Genomic DNA, 19,277 nt, shown 5'->3' on the forward strand with positions numbered 1-19,277 from the left:
AGTTTTTAATACAAATTATGTGAGCAGACTGCAGTTACTCTTTAATAAACTCTTAATTAGTAAATACATGCAAATATTATACTGTATATTATACAAGTGACTAACAGCAGATGTACGATGCTCATCTTGTACCATGGGAAAAACCCTTCACTGTCCAATATGGCTTACATGTTTCATGGGGCAACCCCTCTTCTTCAGAGCCATACTACTGTGTGTTTTGGTGCACTTTGTTCCAAAAAATACTAAATCTACCTTTTTTGATGAATATTGGTGGGTTAGGCAGCTCATTGAAATGCTAAGACAACTTCGTCCTGGTAATAATTTCATGATCCAATCTCACGCTTGTATGAACTATTCTCAATCATATCTATTGTAGACTCCTTGCTGTATCTCTAGTATAGATGGCCTTAGGTTTTGAGGTTAGGAAAGCAGCCACAAAATTTACCGCCAAATCATATACCTGGTACACCATTTGACTTCAAGTGGTTGTACCGGGATGATACCTGCAGCTGCAATCATCACCCTGGTACTGTCTTTTAGAGCCGACGGTCGGCTCTCTTGTAATAGCAATCGGAGTGGCTGACTCGTTTGCTATTACAAGCAGCGGGAATAGGACATCCTACACCCTCCCGCTGCCTTCTGCAGGCTCTCTCGGGCTCTCCCATCCCACAGGGAGACCCGAGCTACCAGCCAGCATGTCCTTCGGTAGGCCAGAGACCCATACAAAGCCAGAATCTGCTTTGATCGGGTCTCTGCTATGGTAATGTTGGAAGTGATGACGTGACATCGCTTCAGGCTTACCTGGCTGTCAATAGCACCATTTTTTGAAAATCTAAAGTATTCAAAAATGCAGATCTTGGTGTTTTTTGGGTGCTTTTAAACACAAAGGAGGGATTTGGGGTCTTATTGACCCCAGAACTGCCTATTGCTGTCACAAGGATGTTTACATTCCTTGTGACAGCAAAACAAATGATAAAAAAAATAACTAAAGCAACAGTGTAAAAATAAAATTAGTAATAAAAAAAATGTAAAGTGCCCCCGTGCCCCCGTTCCCCCAGACTAGTGCGTAAGGGCAAACGCGTACGTCGGTTTTACTCGCACGCAAACAGTGATCGTCCCACGCGTGCGGTATTGCTGCAAACGTCAGATCATGATGGGCAGTAATTCTAGCACTAGACCTCCTCTGTAAAGCAGGCATGTCCAAAGTCTGGCCCACGGGTCGATTGCGGCCTGCATTTCGGTTGCAAATGGCCCCAGTGGTAATTTGGCTTTACATATATTTTGTGGCCCCCCAACAAATCCCTGAGCACCGCGGGGCCACCACAGATATATACCCGTATTTATGTGTGTGTATAAAATATATATATAAAATGTGTGTGTGTATATGTGCCTCCAAGGCACACTGATCGAGGCTGCAGATGGTCATCGATCAGGCTGCAATGATGGCAATGGTGAGGCTGCACGCATGTCCCTGAAAACCCCTTTGGGACTACCGGTACAGTGTGTGTGTCTGAGAGATTGTCATCTGTGTATGCATGGCAGCTATTCTGAGTCCCCGTGCCTTCGATTGCACATGTGGGAAGCAATCTTTAGGTCCTCAGCTTGTAAGGACATCTCCTAACACGCTATAGGAGGCACTGGTAGCAGGTCTCCCTTCCTAGGTGAAATCCCTGAAAATAACTGGGGCAGACTATACTGTGGGTACACTAAGCCACTTGGTGCCTTGCTGCAAGTATACATTCCTCTCAGCTGGGTGGCCATTCTACCTGTTATGGGGTAATTCCTGTTAGCTCTCAGCAAACCATGGCAGAATGCAACCAAAGAGGTGGGGGGGGGGGGAACAAAGGTGTGGGCTCCCAAATCGCGTTCTCAGGTTAAGAGCACTGATCACAAAGTTCATCCTGATCCAGAGGATACCTTTGTTGGACAATACCTAGCAGGGTTCCGAGAGCCTTGAGCATCTCAGGTGGATGCTTTGAAAGATTCCATTAGGCAACTCTCTAGACTGGTTGTCATGGCCGTCCACATGAAGAGAATTCTGGGACTCAAGTTGCTGGACTGCTTAGCAAGCCACTGCCTCCAATGATCCCCCCCCCGCCACCCAGGACACCCCTGCCTCCATTGCATCTCCCAGCACACCTCTACCTCCAATGCACTCCCTCAGCACATCTCTCCCTCCAATGCCCCCCACAACACGCCACTGCAACACCCATCCCCACCAGAGCACACCACTACCTCCAATATACCTCATCCCCATGATTTACCTTAACACCATCTTCTTCCTCACTTCTAGTGGTTTAAGAGCCCAGCTCCTCTCTGTACAGGGATGTGGATTTGAGACGCCATTGACTTAGAATTTTTAACCTTAATTTTTCTGCTATTATAACTATTCCCAAAATGCGTGGCTCCTTCATATCAACCACTATGGTATTAGCCATCCGTGGGACAAAACCGGTATGAAAGGGCTCTGCATGTGCTGGGGGAAGCAGAAATCTTAATTTTTAAGTATAATACTTAGAATGAATGTCAGTTATTTATTTTTTCAGACAGGCTCCATTCACGCCTAGCATAGCTGAAACGCATTTTTGAGCGCTTTTTCTTTTTTCATGTGTCACACAGATTCAGAATACTTTATGTATCCAAAAGGGAAATTATTAAAGGACACCTCATTTACTTTTAATGGGCTACCCTGTGTGGGACAAACATGCCAAAGAAGGTCCCACAGCTTTTTGGGCGTTGAGTTTCACGAATTTGTAGCGCGCAAAAACATGTGTCTGCCGGCCATGTTTGGGGTGCCATAAACAATTACTGTATATACTTGAGTATAAGCCAACCCAAATATAAGCCGAGGCACCTAATTTTACAACAAAAAAACTGGGAAAAAGTATTGACTCGAGTATAAGCCTAGGGTGAGAAATGCGCAGCTACTGTAAGTGGAAAAGAGCGTCAACAATGCCCATTTGCATGCCTCACTGTGCCAATTTGCAGCCATAGGTCCCCCGAACTTCAAACTCGGTAGTTAAGGGTTCCTAGATGCCCCCTAGCTGCAGCCAAAATTTGGGGTCCCTGGACCCAAAGTGTCCCGAAATGACATTGCTGCAGATGGACACAGTTGACCGACTTTGGGGCCCCATATCTCAGGGCCACTTGGTGCTAGGAACCTCAAATTTAGTGTGCAAACCCAGTGGAACTAGCACTACAACATAACTATAGCTGGGGTTCCTAGCACCAAGTGGCCCTGAGATACGGGGCCCCAAAGTCAGTTCGGAAAATGTCAAGCACTTTTCTGCAGCAGAGAATCAGATTTTCCTAACTGACTTTAGGGCCCCGTATCTTGGGGCCACTTGGTGCTAGGAACCCAAGCTTAGGATATATTGTAGTGCCAGGTCCACTGGGTTTGCACACAAAACTTGGGGTTCCTAGCACCAGGGGGCCCCGACATACAGGGCCCCAAAATCAGGTCAGAAAATCTCATTCTCTGCTGCAGAAAAGTGCTTGACTCGATTATAAGGGGGGCATTTTCAGCACAAAAAAAGTGCTGAAAAACTCAGCTTATACTCGAGTATATACAGTAATAGCATTGCAAGTGTGAGGTGCTTTTCACATTATTTATTTATTTTTTTTTTTTCACGTTCCTGGAAAGCGCCGATGTGAATGGAGCCTTAATGCCATTGTGTACCTGGTCTTTGGCATCCCATGCCTCATTCAAGTGCAGTGATGAGCAGGCTCTGCCCCTAGCTATAGCTCTACCCCATTCATTTGTGCAGACAAAGGTGCTGCGTCGAAGGTTGCTTATGCGGTAGGGGTTGCTATTGGCTGCTTATTAGATTGGGCATTTTTGTGTAAACTGCTCAACCTATCTGTTTAAAGAATGGGCTTAGCCAAAATGGCTGCCATGCTGGAGCGTTCCCATGGATGACACCTAAGCTACCAGTCAACTCCGCTACATTGATTTCATTGGCTATACCAGCATTAAGTCATTGTTTATCCAATACACAGCCACTGATGCCTAAAGAGGGTATTCACTTTCTCAGACTAAAGACTAAAGGGAATGAATGATACAGATTATGCTGTCTTCGTTTTGTAGCCATTTTTGTATTCTATGTCATTGGTCTTCTAGAACATGGCAGATACTTGTATACTAAAGCCAATCAAAGACCAAAAAAAGTCCCCAGCTGAGGCGCTGTAGTCTTTAGGTACCCCCCATATTTTAGAGCAGTGTTTCTCAACTCCAGTCTTCAAGTACCTCCAAGTCATGTTTTCAGGATTTCCCTTAGATGTGGTAATTACTAAAGCAGTGAAACTGATCAAATCACCTGTGCAAAATAATGTGAAGCCTGAAAAAATGACCTGTTGGGGGTACTTGAGGACTGGAGTTGAGAAACACACTGTTCTAGAAGACCAATACGATTGAATAGGTACTGCTGGGTCCACAGCAAAATCGCTGTAAAAGGAAGACCGCATAAACTATCATTCATTCTTTTTATTCTTCAGAATGTGAAAGCCCTCTTTAGGTGTCAGTAGTTGATAACTGACCGCTGGTATAGGCAATTAAATCAATATAATGAAACGGACTGGCAAACTGAGGAGTCATCCATGGGAACATCCGTGCACAGGTGCGGTGCAACAGTATGGGAGCCATTTTGGCTAGGATGAGTGAGTGGGCTACACAAAAATGGACAAATAAACAACTGACAGTGACCGCTACCGCTAGTGGCCTCCAATGCACCGCACTTACTGCATCCCTGTTGCCCACAGCAATCCCTAGCGCATGGCAGCCTCCAATGTAGCAGCTTTTTAGGATAGAGCGACACCTAGCGGCAGAGCCTGGTCATTACTGCACTTGAATGAGGCATTGGAATATTAGCAGCACTTAGTGGTTGCCAATGACCAAGTTCATACTGACATTGAAAAGCTCTTTTTTTTTTTTTTTTTTAAACTAACATCTGTGATATTCATTATATTTAAAAATGAAGATTTCTACTTACCTTGCACATGCGGAGCCCTTTCATAAGTGTTTGTCCCGCGGACAGCTAGTACCATACATCTGATTAGCCGCTAGATTGCTTTTACAAGCAGCAGGAGGGGACTTCCTCCCCTCCCACCGCCACCTTCCTAGGCTCTCCTGTCCTGCTGGGAGAAGCAAGCGATTCACCGTCTGACCATAAAGAAGATCCGAAACCGGAAATGCGCTTATCTCTATGGTATAGGAAACCGGGAAGTGATAGAGCATTTCATTGCTTCTGGTGAACAAAACCTAATGGGTCTGAAAAAAGCATCGGATCATACTGATCTTGGTATTATCTGAAGCTTTTAAGGGCAGACGAGGGATCTCTCACAAAAGAGTACCTGTCGCTGCCTATTGCTATCACAGGGGATATTTATATTTCGCGTGATAACAATAAAAGTGATATTAAAAAAAAAAAATACATTTTAAAGCGACAGTGTAAAAATAAGTAGTGAAGAAAAAAAAATTTGTAACATGCACTTGTCCCCCTTCCCCCTGTGCTAGCGCACAAAGTTGAACTTACGCGTCGGCCCTGCACCCGCGTAAACAGCGATTGCCCCACACATGTTAGGTACCACCTCAAACATCAGATCATGGGTAGTAATTCTAGCACCAGACTTCCTGTGTAAATCTAAAGCGGTAACCCGGAAAGAACTTTAAAGAATTACTCTGGAGAGTAATAATTTGTTGTTTGTCGCCGTTGCACAGACATGCGCAATTTTAAAGCATGACATGTTTGCTATCTTTACATGGCGTAACATCATCTTTTATACTTTATCAAATAATTGGATATAATATTGTATTTATATTGCTGCGATATCTCGCTGCATTTGTGACCCAGCAGCACTGGCGGTATTGATATCACTTGTGTATATCTAGAATATGGGATCACCTGCCTGTATGGCTTCCCTCCCTGTTTTCCATGTGTGGATTTGAGCTTGTTAATCTGAATTATTTTGCGTATCTCCAGACTAATTTCTCTTTAGCTCTTTATACAGGCTTTACATCCATTTCAATCCCATTACGCATATATTGGTGATGACGTATATATGCGAGTGAATCTTTATTGTTCTTCATCTATGAATATATCCTTGGATACATACAGTTGTGCTCATAAGTTTACATACCCTGGCAGAATTTATGATTTCTTGGCCATTTTTCAGAAAATATGAATGATAACACAAAAACATTTCTTTCACTCATGGTTAGTGTTTGGCTGAAGTCATTTATTATCAATCAACTGTGTTTACTCTTTTTAAATCATAATGGCAAAAGAAACTACCCAAATGACCCTGATCAAAAGTTTACATACCCTGGTGATTTTTGGCCTGATAACATGCACACAAGTTGACACAAAGGGGTTTGAATGGCTATTAAAGGTAACCATCCTCACCTGTGATCTGTTTGCTTGTAATTAGTGTGTCAGACCCTTGCATTTTCCATCCAGTGCTGCACTGACGTTTCTAGATTCTGAGTCATGGGGAAAGCAAAAGAATTGTCAAAGGATCTGTGGGAAAAGGTAGTTGAACTGTATAAAACAGGAAAGGGATATAAAAAGATATCCAAGGAATTGAGAATGCCAATCAGCAGTGTCTCTTCAAACCAAACCTCGGTCAGGTAGGCCAACTAAGGATTCAGCCACAACTGCCAGGAAAATTGTTCGGGATGCAAAGAAAAACCTACAAATAGCTTCAGATGAAATACAGGACTCTCTGAAAACATGTGGTGTGGGCGTTTCAAGATACACAATAAGGAGGCACTTGAAGAAAGATGGGCTCCATGGTCGATTCGCCAGAAGAAAGTCATTACTACGCAAATGCCACAAAGTATCCCGCTTACAATACGCCAAACAGCACAGAGACAACATAGTTGCCAACATTGCAAAAAAAAAAAATGTGGGATGCTTTTTTGGCTGTAGGCGGAGCCGTATAATAATTAGGGGGTAGGCCATGCGTTTGTAGGCGTGACATAGCGATAAAAAATAAAACTGGGTGTGGTTTACGTGAAATAGTGGGCGTGGCTCAAAGGGCGTGTGGTTAGAGTCTGAGATGAATGAGGGATGGAGAGGGAAAGGGGGAGAGAGGAATGAAGGGACAGCAGCCCCAGATCCTACACAACAATAGAAATATCTGTATTCTAGAAAGTTTAACAATCAGCAGCTAAAGATACTCCAAACACCTGGTGTTAGCACTTCAATCATCCCGGCACCATGATTGCTATTATTAATTATTATTTCTATTATTACATTGTAATATAAAATTAAATCATTCAACTCACCATAATGCAGAATCAGTGAAAGCCCTGAGCGTGTCACCTGCCACGTCGCCTGCCACCAGCAGAGTCCATCCTTGCATCAGGTGCCCCCAGCAGAGTCCATCCTTGCATCAGGTGCCCCCAGCAGAGTCCATCCTTGCATCAGGTGCCCCCAGCAGAGTCTGTCCTTGCATCAGGTGCCCCCAGCAGAGTCTGTCCTTGCATCAGGTGCCCCCAGCAGAGTCTGCCCTTGCATCAGGTGCCCCGGCAGAGTCCCTCGTTGCATCACATCCGATTCCTCAGTCCCTCTTTTCCCATCAGAGTCCATAGTCCCCCCCTTTCCAATCCTTCTTCACATCAGAGTCTGCAGTCTTCTGGCACCTTTATACATTAGAGTTCTCAGTTTCCTCCTTTCCCATCAGAGTCCCCAGCCCCCCCCCCTTCCTTCATCACATCAAAGTCCGCAGTCACCTGGCACCCTTTCACATTGGAGTTCTCAATTCCCCCTTTCCAGTCAGGGTCCTCAGTTCCCCCCCTTTCCTATCAGAGTCCTCAGTCCCCCCTCTTTCCTATCAGAGTCCTCAGTTCCCCCTTTCACATCAGAGTCCTCAGTTCCCCCTTTCACATCAGAGTCCTCAGTTCCCCCTTTCCAACTAGAGTCCTCAGTTCCCCCCTTTTACATCCGAGTCCTCTGTCCCCCTGTTCCCATCAGAGTCCATAGTTCCCCCCTTTCCAATAAGAATCCTCAGCCCCCCCCCCCTTTCACACCAGAGTCCTAAGTCCCCTCTTTCCAATCAGAGTCCTCTGTCCTTCCCTTTCACATCAGAGTCCTCAGCCCCCCCCCTCGTTCTTTTCACAAGGGTGTCCCACCACCTCCCAATCATCAGCAAAGCATGGCTGTGGCAGCAAGACAGTGGTCAATAGGCGGGCAAGGTCTAAATGGAGGTGCATTCCCTACCCCTTCTGAATGCAGCTTGGGCATTACAGCATGATGATGAGCAGCCGCCGGGGCCGTGTGTTCAGTGGAGAGGGGAGGGGCCGATTCATTGGCTGCACGGATCGAGCCCCCTTCCTCTCTCCACTGAACACAAGGGGGAGCGATCTAGTGGCGGCTCTGGCGGCCATTTTGCTGAAGCCAGCTGCAAAAAAAGGTAAAATGCAAACATTCCCAATTTCCCTGGGCAAATCCCGATTCGGGACCGATCGGGACGAGGGTCCAAAAATCAGGATTGTGCCGGGAAAATCGGGACTGTTGGCAACTATGAGACAAGCCTCAAACCTTCTGGAACAGTCATTTGGAGTGATAAGACCAAAATCTAGCTTTTCGGCCCCAACCATAAACGCTACATTTGGAGAGGAGTCAACAAGGCCTATGATGAAAGGTACACCATTCCTACTGTGAAACACGGAGGTGGATCTTTAATGTTTTGGGGATGTGTGAGCTACAAAGGCACAGGAAATTTGGTCAAAACTGATGGCAAGATGAATGCAGTATGTTATCAGAAAATACTGGAGGAACATTTGCATTCATCAGCCAGGAAGCTGCGCATGGGACGTACTTGGACATTCCAACATGACAATGATCCAAAACACAAGGCCAAGTCGACCTGTCATTGGCTACAGAAGAATAAAGTGAAGGTTCTGGATTGGCCATCTCAGTCTCCTGACCTTAATATCATTGAGCCACTCTGGGGAGATCTCAAATGTGCAGTTCATGCAAGACAGCCCAAGAATTTACAGGAACTGGAGGCTTTTTGTCAAGAGGAATGGGCAGCTTTACCATCTGAGAAGATAAAGAGCCTCATCCACAAATACCACAAAAGACTTCAAGCTGTCATTGATGTTAAAGGGGGCAATACACGGTATTAAGAACTGGGGTATGTAAACTTTTGATCAGGGTCATTTGGGTAGTTTCTGTTGTGATTATGATTTAAAAAGAGTGAACACAGTTGACTGATAATAAATGGCTTCAGCCAAAACACTAACCATGAGTGAAAGAAAACGTTTTGTGTTATCATTCATAGTCTCTGAAAAATGGCCAAGAAACCATAAATTCTGCCAGGGTATGTAAACTTATGAGCACAACTGTATGTGTGATTGGTTTTCCCCCATGTCATGTGAATTGCTGATCTGGGTTTCTTGTTCATCATATAAATCATCAGATTTTGCCAAACATTGCCAACTGGATCCTGAAGAAACCCTCTCTTCTATTGTAAGCAAAACGCATTGTCTACCTAGAATGGTTGTATATTGTCCAATGTATTGCTATGCAAATTTATGATATCATACATGTTGGTTTTAAAAAACTTTTTGTACAAATAATTTTTTATTGCTAAATCTTTTTAAACATACAGTGTTAATATTCTCATTTTGGCACTTAAATATCCCCTTTTCCCACACCCCCTCCTTCCAGGCAATGTAGGGACTCCTTTTTCTTATACCTATCTGCCATAGGGGATCGCGCCAGTGATTGTTGATAGGTTCCCCTCCCACCCAACCTTATATTGTGTTTTTATGCATTAAAAAAAGTTACTCTTTCCCAAAAAAGAATTGTGTTTTGAAAAATCGCTGCGCAAATACCGTGTAACATAAAAAATTGCAACACCCACCATTTTATTTTCTAGGGCCTCTGCTTTAGAAAAAAAATATAGTAATGTTTGGGGGGTTCTAATTTTCTAACAAAAAATACTGATTGTTACATGTAAACAAAAGTGTTGGAAAAGGCCTGGTCTAGAAGTGGTTCGGGCACCGGTCCCCTCTGTGCACCACTTGCTGACCAGTCACGTACGGTCCAGGGGTAGGGAACCTTGGCTCTCCAGCTGTGGTGAAACTACGAATCCCATCGTGCCTCTGCATCTAGGAGTCATGCCTGTGATTGTCAGGTTCTTGCAATGTCTCATGGGACTTGTAGTTTCAAAACAGCTGGAGAGCCGAGGTTCCCTACCCCTGCGGCTACATCATCGATCTTCAAGTGCTTGTACCGGGATGATGGCCGCAGCTGCAATTTTTAAAGCGTGACACGTTAGGTATCTATTTACTCAGCGTAACATCATCTTTTATATTTTAACAAAGATAAATAAATAAATACATAAAAATGGGATTATATATTGTGTTTTAATTTTTAAAAAGTGTATTTTTCCTAAAAAAATGTTTGAAAAACTGCGCAAATACCACCTGGTCTTCAAGTGGTTAAAAGTGTATATTTATTTATATTTCAAAAACCAAAACTGGAGGCGGGGTACTGGGGGGGAGGGACCAGGAGGAATCCAATTTACTATCTCTTTAACACACCGAGCAGGGACCGCCAGCATGCAAGGAAAGAGAGAGTAACGCCTCTCTAATCTGAAGGACTATGCTGCAATGGCAGAGGTACCGCGAAGCTGCGGGTAAGCTTAGTTTGTCCCTGCAGGGCTTCCGTAGTAGAGGACGTCGCGCATGCGAGTTAGGATTCCGGGACAGAAGGTAGAGCGCCGCGCATGCGCAGCGGCATTGCTGTCCTCGGTGTAGGAGCAGGAACGGGATAGCGGAGAGAATGTCGGGGGGACCGCCGGTGCAGATCAGTATCGAGTCCTCGGCGGAGAAGCAGGTCCAGGAGGTGGGCCTGGATGGCTCGGAGACCTATGTACAGCCGCTGTCCATGTCCCAGAACCTGGCCCGCCTGGCACAGCGCATAGACTTCCAGCAGGAGTCCGAGGAGGAGGATGACCACCAGGGGGCAGGACCCCGGGAGAATGACTGGGGGGAGCCTGAGGACGAGGAGGGTGAGGAGGAGCCTGGGACCCCCTTCTGTGTATAACTGTCCCCCCATACATTGTATTCACTGATAACCCCCCTCCCCCCACTTCTGTATACCTCCTGTATATGATATATACTCCCTCCTATTCTCCTCTATATCCCCCCAGTACTCTATACAATGTATAGTATACCTCCTGTATATGATATATAATCCCTCCTATGTCCTCCCAGTACTCTATATACAATGTATAGTATACCTCCTGTATATGATATATAATCCCTCCTATGTCCTCCCAGTACTCTATATACAATGTATAGTATACCTCCTGTATATGATATATAATCCCTCCTATGTCCTCCCAGTACTCTATATACAATGTATAGTATACCTCCTGTATATGATATATACTCCCTCCTATTCCCCTCCTATATCCCCCCCAGTACTCTATATACAATGTATTGTATACCTCCTGTATATGATATATATATTGCCTCCTATTCTCTATATTCCCCCAGGACTCTGTATACAATGTATAGTATACCTCCTGGATATATATATATATATATATATATATATATATATATATATATATATATACACATTCCCTCCTATTCTCTATATCCCCCCAGTACTCTGTATACAATGTATAGTATACCTCCTGTATATGATATAAACTCCCTCCTATTCTCCTCTATATCCCCCCAGTACTCTGTATACAATGTATAGTATACCTCCTGTATATGATATAAACTCCCTATGTCCTCCCAGTACTCTGTATACAATGTATAGTATACCTCCTATATATGAGATATATACTCCCTCCTATTCTCCTCTATATCCACCCAGTACTCTGTATACTGCTCCCCTCCCCCTTTGCAGTGTATTCTTCTTTGCCCCCTTCCTGTATCTAATGTATTTTCTGTCTGCTCTACCCCCACCCCCACCCCTCATGTACAATGGATTCTTCTCTGGACCCACCGTATACAAATGTATTCATCTGTATACCCCCAGTATTCTGTAATCCTGTATACACATGGGGAGGGGAGGGGTGGCCCTTTAAAAATCTCTGCTGCCAGTTTCAGTAGCTGTAACGGTAAAGCGGAGCTGTAGGCCCATTGGCTGCCGCAATGCGGTGTCCAGGTGTTCCGCCGCCTGCCGCTGACATCTTCCAGCAGCCCGACTTCGACTTGCGGGTATCGATCACCAGGGGCTTTCATTGGCTTTGACGATATGACATCATTCCCGCGCATGCGTGAGAGTACAGTTGGCTTCAGCATTTCCAAATTTCTACAGTGTACAGCGGAGCGGACAAGCGGGTAGGTAACTTTTAAAGGAGAAGTTCAGCCAAATGCTCATTTGGCTGTACTTCTCCTATGGATCACAGGAGTGTAGTTCTGCACTCCTGTGACCTGTTTTCAGCCGACAGCGTGCTGAAGTCCGCTGTCGGCTGACGTCACAGAGCTGGTGTTCCATCAGAATCGGCGACCCGTCAGATAGGCTAACGGAAGTGATGTTTGGTCAGCTGGGCATGCGTCCACTCCTACCAGGTTTGCTCATCTGACAGAACACAGTCAGAAGAAGGCAGCAAACATCATACTACACCCAGCTACATCTTGAATTTAACAGTAATTTTAGCAATAAAGTGAGCGTATGTAAATAAATATAGTATGTTGACATCTGTGATGCTGTTTGCATGTTTAATTTTGAAAGGCTAAAGGTTTAGTGCTGAGCCATGCAGTGGTGTACAAACATGGCCTCCGCCACCTTCCTACGACTGGCATCCAACTTCTTTCAAAATGTAACATCCAAACAGCATCCCAGATATCAATATATTATATTTATTTATATTCTCTCACTTTATTGTTAAAATTACTGTTAAATTCAAGAAGTAGCTGGGACGTAGCTGCCGCCTCTTCTCACTGCATGTGTTCTGTCAGATGAGCAAACCTGATAGCGTGTGTACGCATGCGCAGCTGATGGAACGTCACTTTCGTTACCTAATCTGATGGGTCATCGATTCTGGCAGAATACCGGTCTAGGCTCGGTTAAGTTCATGGCACCAGAGTCTGATTCACCCACTTGCCTGGGCCAGCACTTGGCTCTGCCTCTCAGCGAGCCGCTCCAGTGAGCGCTGGGGGGGGGGGGGGGGGGGCAGAGCAGAGAGCCGGTGACTGACAGTCACCAGCTCTCTGCTGACGGAGCCCTGAGAACTGAGTGATTGGTGGAGTTCAAACGCTCGGTTCATCCGACGCTACATCCACTTGGGTAAGTATGATTGTGAAAAAAAATCTGACCCACTTTACTTAAAGTGGTTGTAAACGATCACCTTGCAAAACAGCCCACTCAGTTTGAAATTTTCCTTGTCAAAAGAAGTTTATTGAGTATACAATATTATAAAGATACATAAAGTAAGTTTACAAGGATCTATAAAGTAAGCTCATTGTTTTACAGTGGGGTTTATATAGGTAAATATCATGAAATTTCAAATATTAAACATTGGGTTCACGTAAACCTAAATTAAAGATATATATCATTTCCTTAGTTACTTTTGTAGCAGTTTGAAATTTTAAAAGAAAGGCAAAACTTTTTTGTATAGATTTAAAAAACATTATTAACCACTTAACAACCGGCCCATAGCCAAATGACGGCTACAGGGCGGTTGTTTAACTCTGGGAGGACGTCCAGGGACGTCCTCCCAGAATTCTGCTCTCGCGCGCCCCCTAGGGCGCGCACTCGAGAGCATCCGTGATCGCCGGGTCCTGCGGACCCGGCGCATCACAGATCCCGGTAAATGGCCGCTGATCGCGGCCGTTTACCATGTGATCGCTCCGTCAAATGACGGAGCGATCACAAGTAAACAAACCGGCGTCATCTGATGACGCCGGTTCCTCTCCTCCCCCTCTCCTCCCCTCCTGTGTACCGATCGGTACACAGTGACCGAAGAGGCGGATGGATGGATGGCTGCAGCGTTGTGGGCTGCATCTGTAGTGCCCACAGCGCTGCACAGAGACATCCAGCCATCCATCCATCCATGCTCAGCCATCCCCACTACTCTGCATGCCCTGCAATGCTGTGCAATACTCTGCAATTCCCTCTGCAATACTCTGCCATACCCTGCAATACCCCAAAATACTCTGCCATACCCTGCAATACCCAGCAATACTCTGCCATACCCTGCAGTACCCCGCAATACTCTGCCATACCCCGCAATACTCTGCCATACCCCGCAATACTCTGCCATACCCTGCAATACTCTGCCATACCCCGCAATACTCTGCCATACCCTGCCATACTCTGCAATACTCTGCCATACCCTGCAATACTCTGCAATACTCTGCCATACCCCGCAATACTCTGCCATACCCCGCAATACTCTGCCATACCCCGCAATACTCTGCCATACCCTGCAATACTCTGCCATACCCCGCAATACTCTGCCATACCCTGCAATACTCTGCCATACCCTGCAATACTCTGCAATACTCTGCCATACCCTGCAATACTCTGCAATACTCTGCCATACCCCGCAATACTCTGCCATACTCTGCCATACCCCGCAATACTCTGCCATACCCCGCAATACTCTGCCATACCCCGCAATACTCTGCCATACCCCGCAATACTCTGCCATACCCTGCAATACCCCGCAATACTCTGCCATACCCCGCAATACTCTGCCATACCCTGCAATACCCTGAAATACCCCGCAATACTCTGCCATACTCTGCCATACCCTGCAATACCCTGAAATACCCCGCAATGCTCTGCCATACCCCGCAATACTCTGCCATACCCCGCAATACTCTGCCATACCCCGCAATACTCTGCCATACCCCGCAATACTCTGCCATACCCCGCAATACTCTGCCATACCCCGCAATACTCTGCCATACCCCGCAATACTCTGCCATACCCCGCAATACTCTGCCATACCCCGCAATACTTTGCCATACCCCGCGATACTCTGCCATACCCCGCAATACTTTGCCATACCCCGCGATACTCTGCCATACCCCGCAATACTCTGCCATACCCTGCAATACTCTGCCATACCCTGGAATACCCCGCAATACTCTGCCATACCCTGGAATACCCCGCAATACTCTGCCATACCCTGCAATACCCCGCAATACTCTGCCATACCCTGCAATACCCCGCAATACTCTGCCATACCCTGCAATACCCTGAAATACCCTGAAATATCCCGCAATACCCAGCCATACTCAGTGATACCCAGCCATACTCTGCCATACCCAGCCATGCTCTGCAATACCCCACAAAAATCTGCAATACTCTGCCATACCCAGCCATACTCTGCCATACCCAGCCATACTCTGCCATACCCAGCCATACTCTGCCATACCCAGCCATACTCTGCAATACTCGGTGATACCCAGCCATACTCTGCCATACCCAGCCATACTCTGCAATACTCGGTGATACCCAGCCATACTCTGCAATACCCAGCCATACTCTGCAATACTCGGTGATACCCAGCCATACTCTGCCATACCCAGTCATACTCGGCGATACTCTGCCATACCCAGTCATACTCGGCGATACTCTGCAATACCCAGCCATGCTCAGCCGTACCCAGCCTCTGTATGTGGCCAGGCTGTGGAAGTCTCACACATGTGGTATCGCCGTACTCAGGAATAGTAGGAGAATCTATTTTGGGGTGTCATTTTTGGTATATACATGTTATGTGTTAGAAATATTGTATAAATGGACAACTTTGTGTTAAAAAAAAAAAAAGCGTTTTAACCACTTCCCGCCTTCCATCATACGACGTCCTTGACTTTGTGCGGGGATATCTGAATGATGGGTGCAGCTACAGGCATCATTCAGATATCATCTTTTTTAGCCGGCGATTCCCTACACCATAAGAATGATCGTAGCGGCTGTTACACTGCTTGATCGTTCTTACGGGAGGCGAGAGGGTACGCCACCCCCTCCCGCCGCCCTCCGGTGCTTCTACCGACTCACCGCTATGATCGAAGCCAGGATCTTTTTTTTTTTTTTTTTTTTTATTTCAGGAACAGCCTAGAGGTGAGATGTGGGGTCTTATTGACCCCATATCTCACTGTAAAGAGGACCTGTCATGCCATATTCCTATTACAAGGGATGTTTACATTCCTTGTAATAGGAATAAAAGTGATCAAAAAATTTTTTTTTTTGGAAAAAAGTGTCAAACTAAAATAAATAAAGTAAAATGAAGAATAAAAAAAATAAAAATTTTTTAAAGCGCCCCTGTCCGTGTGCTCGCATGCAGAAGCGAACGCATACGTAAGTCCCGCCCACATATGAAAACGGTGTTCAAACCACACATGTGAGGTATCGCTGCGATCGGTAGAGCGAGAGCAATAATTTTGGCCCTAGACCTCCTCTGTAACTCAAAATTTGTAACCAGTAAAAAATTTTAAAGCGTCGCCTATGGGGATTTTTAAGTGGTGAAGTTTGGCGCCATTCCACAAGCGTGTGCAATTTTGAAAGGTGACATGTTAGGTATCTATTAACTCGGCGTAACTTCATCTTTCATATTATGCAAAAACATTGGGCTAACCTTACTGTTTTGTTTTTTTTTAAAGCAAAAAACATTTTTTTTTCCAAAAAAAACGCGTTCCAAAAATTGCTGCGCAAATATCGTGCGAGATAAAAAGTTGCAATGACCGCTATTGTATTCTCTAGGGTCTTTGCTAAAAAAACATATATAATGTTTTGGGGTTCTATGTAATTTTCTAGCAAATAAATGATGATTTTTACATGTAGGAGAGAAATGTCAGAATTGGCCTGGGTGCTCCAGAACGCCTGAAGGTGCTCCCCTGCATGTTGGGCCTCTGTATGTGGCCACGCTGTGTAAAAGTCTCACACATGTGGTATCGCCATACTCGGGAGTAATAGCAGAATGTGTTTTGGGGTGTAATTTGTGGTATGCATATGCTGTGTGTGAGAAATAACCTGCTAATATGACAATTTTGTGAAAAAAAAAAAAGAAAAAAAAAAAACTTGATTTTGCAAAGAATTGTGGGAAAAAATGACAACTTCAAAAAACTCACCATGCATCTTTCTAAATACCTTGAAATGTCTTCTTTCCAAAAAGGGGTCATTTGGGGGGTATTTGTACTTTTCTGGCATGTTAGGGTCTCAAGAAATGAGATAGGCCGTCAGTACTTCAGGTGTGATCAATTTTCAGATATTGGTACCATAGCTTGTGGACGCTATAACTTTCACAAAGACCAAATAATATACACTAATTTGGGTTATTTTTACCAAAGATATGTAGCGGTATAAATTTTGGCTAAAATATATGAAGAAAAATTACTAATTTTCAAAATTTTATAACAGAAACGAAGAAAAATTTATTTTTTTACAGATTTTTCGGTCTTTTTTCTTTTATAGCGCAAAAAATAAAGAACCCAGCGGTGATTAAATACCACCAAAAGAAAGCTCTATTTGTGTGAAAAAAAGGACAAAAAATTCATATAGATACAGTGTTGCATGACTGAGTAATTGCCATTCAAAATGTGAGAGCACCAAAAGCTGAAAATTGGTCTGGTTATTAAGGGGGTTTAAGTGCCCAGTGGTCAAGTGGTTAATACCTTTTTTTATAAGTGATCACAATCCCTCTGTTCTCAGCTGCATAAGAGCTGGGGGAGGAAAAGCAGCAGCACACAAAGCTTCCCGGTAAATGGCTGTGCAGCGGGGGGGCATGTCAAGACTAAGGATGAGCTCAGGCGTGTTCGGGAGCCGCACGTGCAGAGCCCGCCATGAAGTCTGCACAGCCACTAATCACAAGCAGTGAGACATTTCTCAATCTCTGCAGCCATGCATTGGGACAATGTCTCACTGCTTGTGATTGGCGCTCCGCAGTGCCAACTTCCTGGCGGGCTCTGCACGTGCGGCTTCCGAACACGCCTGAGCCCATCCTTAGAACAAGTCTGATCATTGGAGGAGAGCAGGCTGATTTCCAAGCATAGCTAGAGAACTGACCATGCTGTGTTTTCCTGCTTAGTGTGGTCAGTTTAATAGTAAAGCAAGGAGACTAGCAGGACCACCAGGGATTTCACACACAGGAAGCAATACAAAGAGAACAGGATACTTTTTAATACAAGTGCATGGTACAGCAGGCACATATCAGAAATATGAAGTGTTAAGGTAACAAAACACTTAAATATCTTGCTAAAACAGAAAGAATACAAGAAATTGTGTTCTGTATTATAGAGGCAGGAGGGGTAGGGAGGAGATCGGCTCTCGCACACAGACTTCGGAACTGACCGGAAGGGAGGGGGAGAGACTCAGAGCAGAGATTTTGATGGCAGAGGCACGCAAACTAACTATGGTAATCGGGGATCAGCTGCCATGATTATCCTGGTCAGTACACGTAGGGGGACACAGGAACAGGCAGGATCAACCAGGTATTTTACAACATAGAATGGGACAAATTGCACAGTACAAGCACTATGCTATAGATCAGGGGTCTTCAAACTATGGCCCTCCAGTTGTTCAGGAACTACAATTCCCATCATGCCTAGTGATGTCTGTGAATGTCAGTGTTTTACAATGCCTCATGGGATGTGTAGTTCCGTAACAGCTGGAGGGCCGTAGTTTGAGGATCCCTGCTATAGATGATGGACCCTTGGACAGGCGAGTGTCCTTTTTATTAAAAGCCAGCAGCTACAGTATTTGAAGCTGCTCACTTTATTTATTTTTTTTTTTATCTGGAGTCTGAAGAACCGCTTTAAAAATCATGCTTTCAAAATGATTGTGTGCTGTAAATTGCCTCCAGCATGGCTCCTGTTTCGTTTTTCTGGAGGCCACCATTTTGTAGAAGCCCAGAGCAGTCACTTCCTTATTGAGGACTTCTCCCCCTCTCCTTTGTCTCAAAAACTATACATCATTTTCTGTGCATTTCCAGCCTTGATTGTGTGTCTTGGCTCAGCTAGAGGAGAAGGCCAATAGAAGCTTTACAGTGCTGACGTTCACTGTGCTGCCACTACCCAGGGAAAAGGGAGATAAGACACTATCAATCGATCAACTTGGGTACAACCATTCAGTCATATTTTTGATACAATTATTGCCAGTGGCTATAGCTGCTAGCAATAATCACTAGCAATAATCACTGTCCCATTCTATGTTATCTATTATGGACACAGTGCCATGAATACAGTATAACTGAGCATGTGCAGAGCAGGGTTACACAGGGCCTGACTGGATTTTAGACAGTATAGGCACTTGTTTTCAAAGGGGTTGTAAACCCTTGATGGTTTTTCACCTTAATGC

General features: G+C 44.9%; 1 protein-coding gene across 1 annotated transcript in view; it reads left to right on the forward strand.

Moving 5' to 3' along the window:
* The first annotated feature begins 10,687 nt into the window (after nucleotides 1-10,687).
* The window catches only part of MED17 (mediator complex subunit 17), a 76,812-nt gene continuing 68,222 nt past the window's right edge, over nucleotides 10,688-19,277 (forward strand). Inside the window, exon 1 of the mRNA XM_073613000.1 lies at nucleotides 10,688-11,022. Within this exon, the coding sequence (XP_073469101.1) occupies nucleotides 10,794-11,022 (229 nt within the window). The 5' untranslated portion in view covers nucleotides 10,688-10,793. The remainder of the gene's footprint in view (nucleotides 11,023-19,277) is intronic.

The sequence above is a fragment of the Aquarana catesbeiana genome, linkage group LG02, assembly GCF_042186555.1.
Source record: "Aquarana catesbeiana isolate 2022-GZ linkage group LG02, ASM4218655v1, whole genome shotgun sequence".
Taxonomy (NCBI): Eukaryota; Metazoa; Chordata; class Amphibia; order Anura; family Ranidae; genus Aquarana; species Aquarana catesbeiana.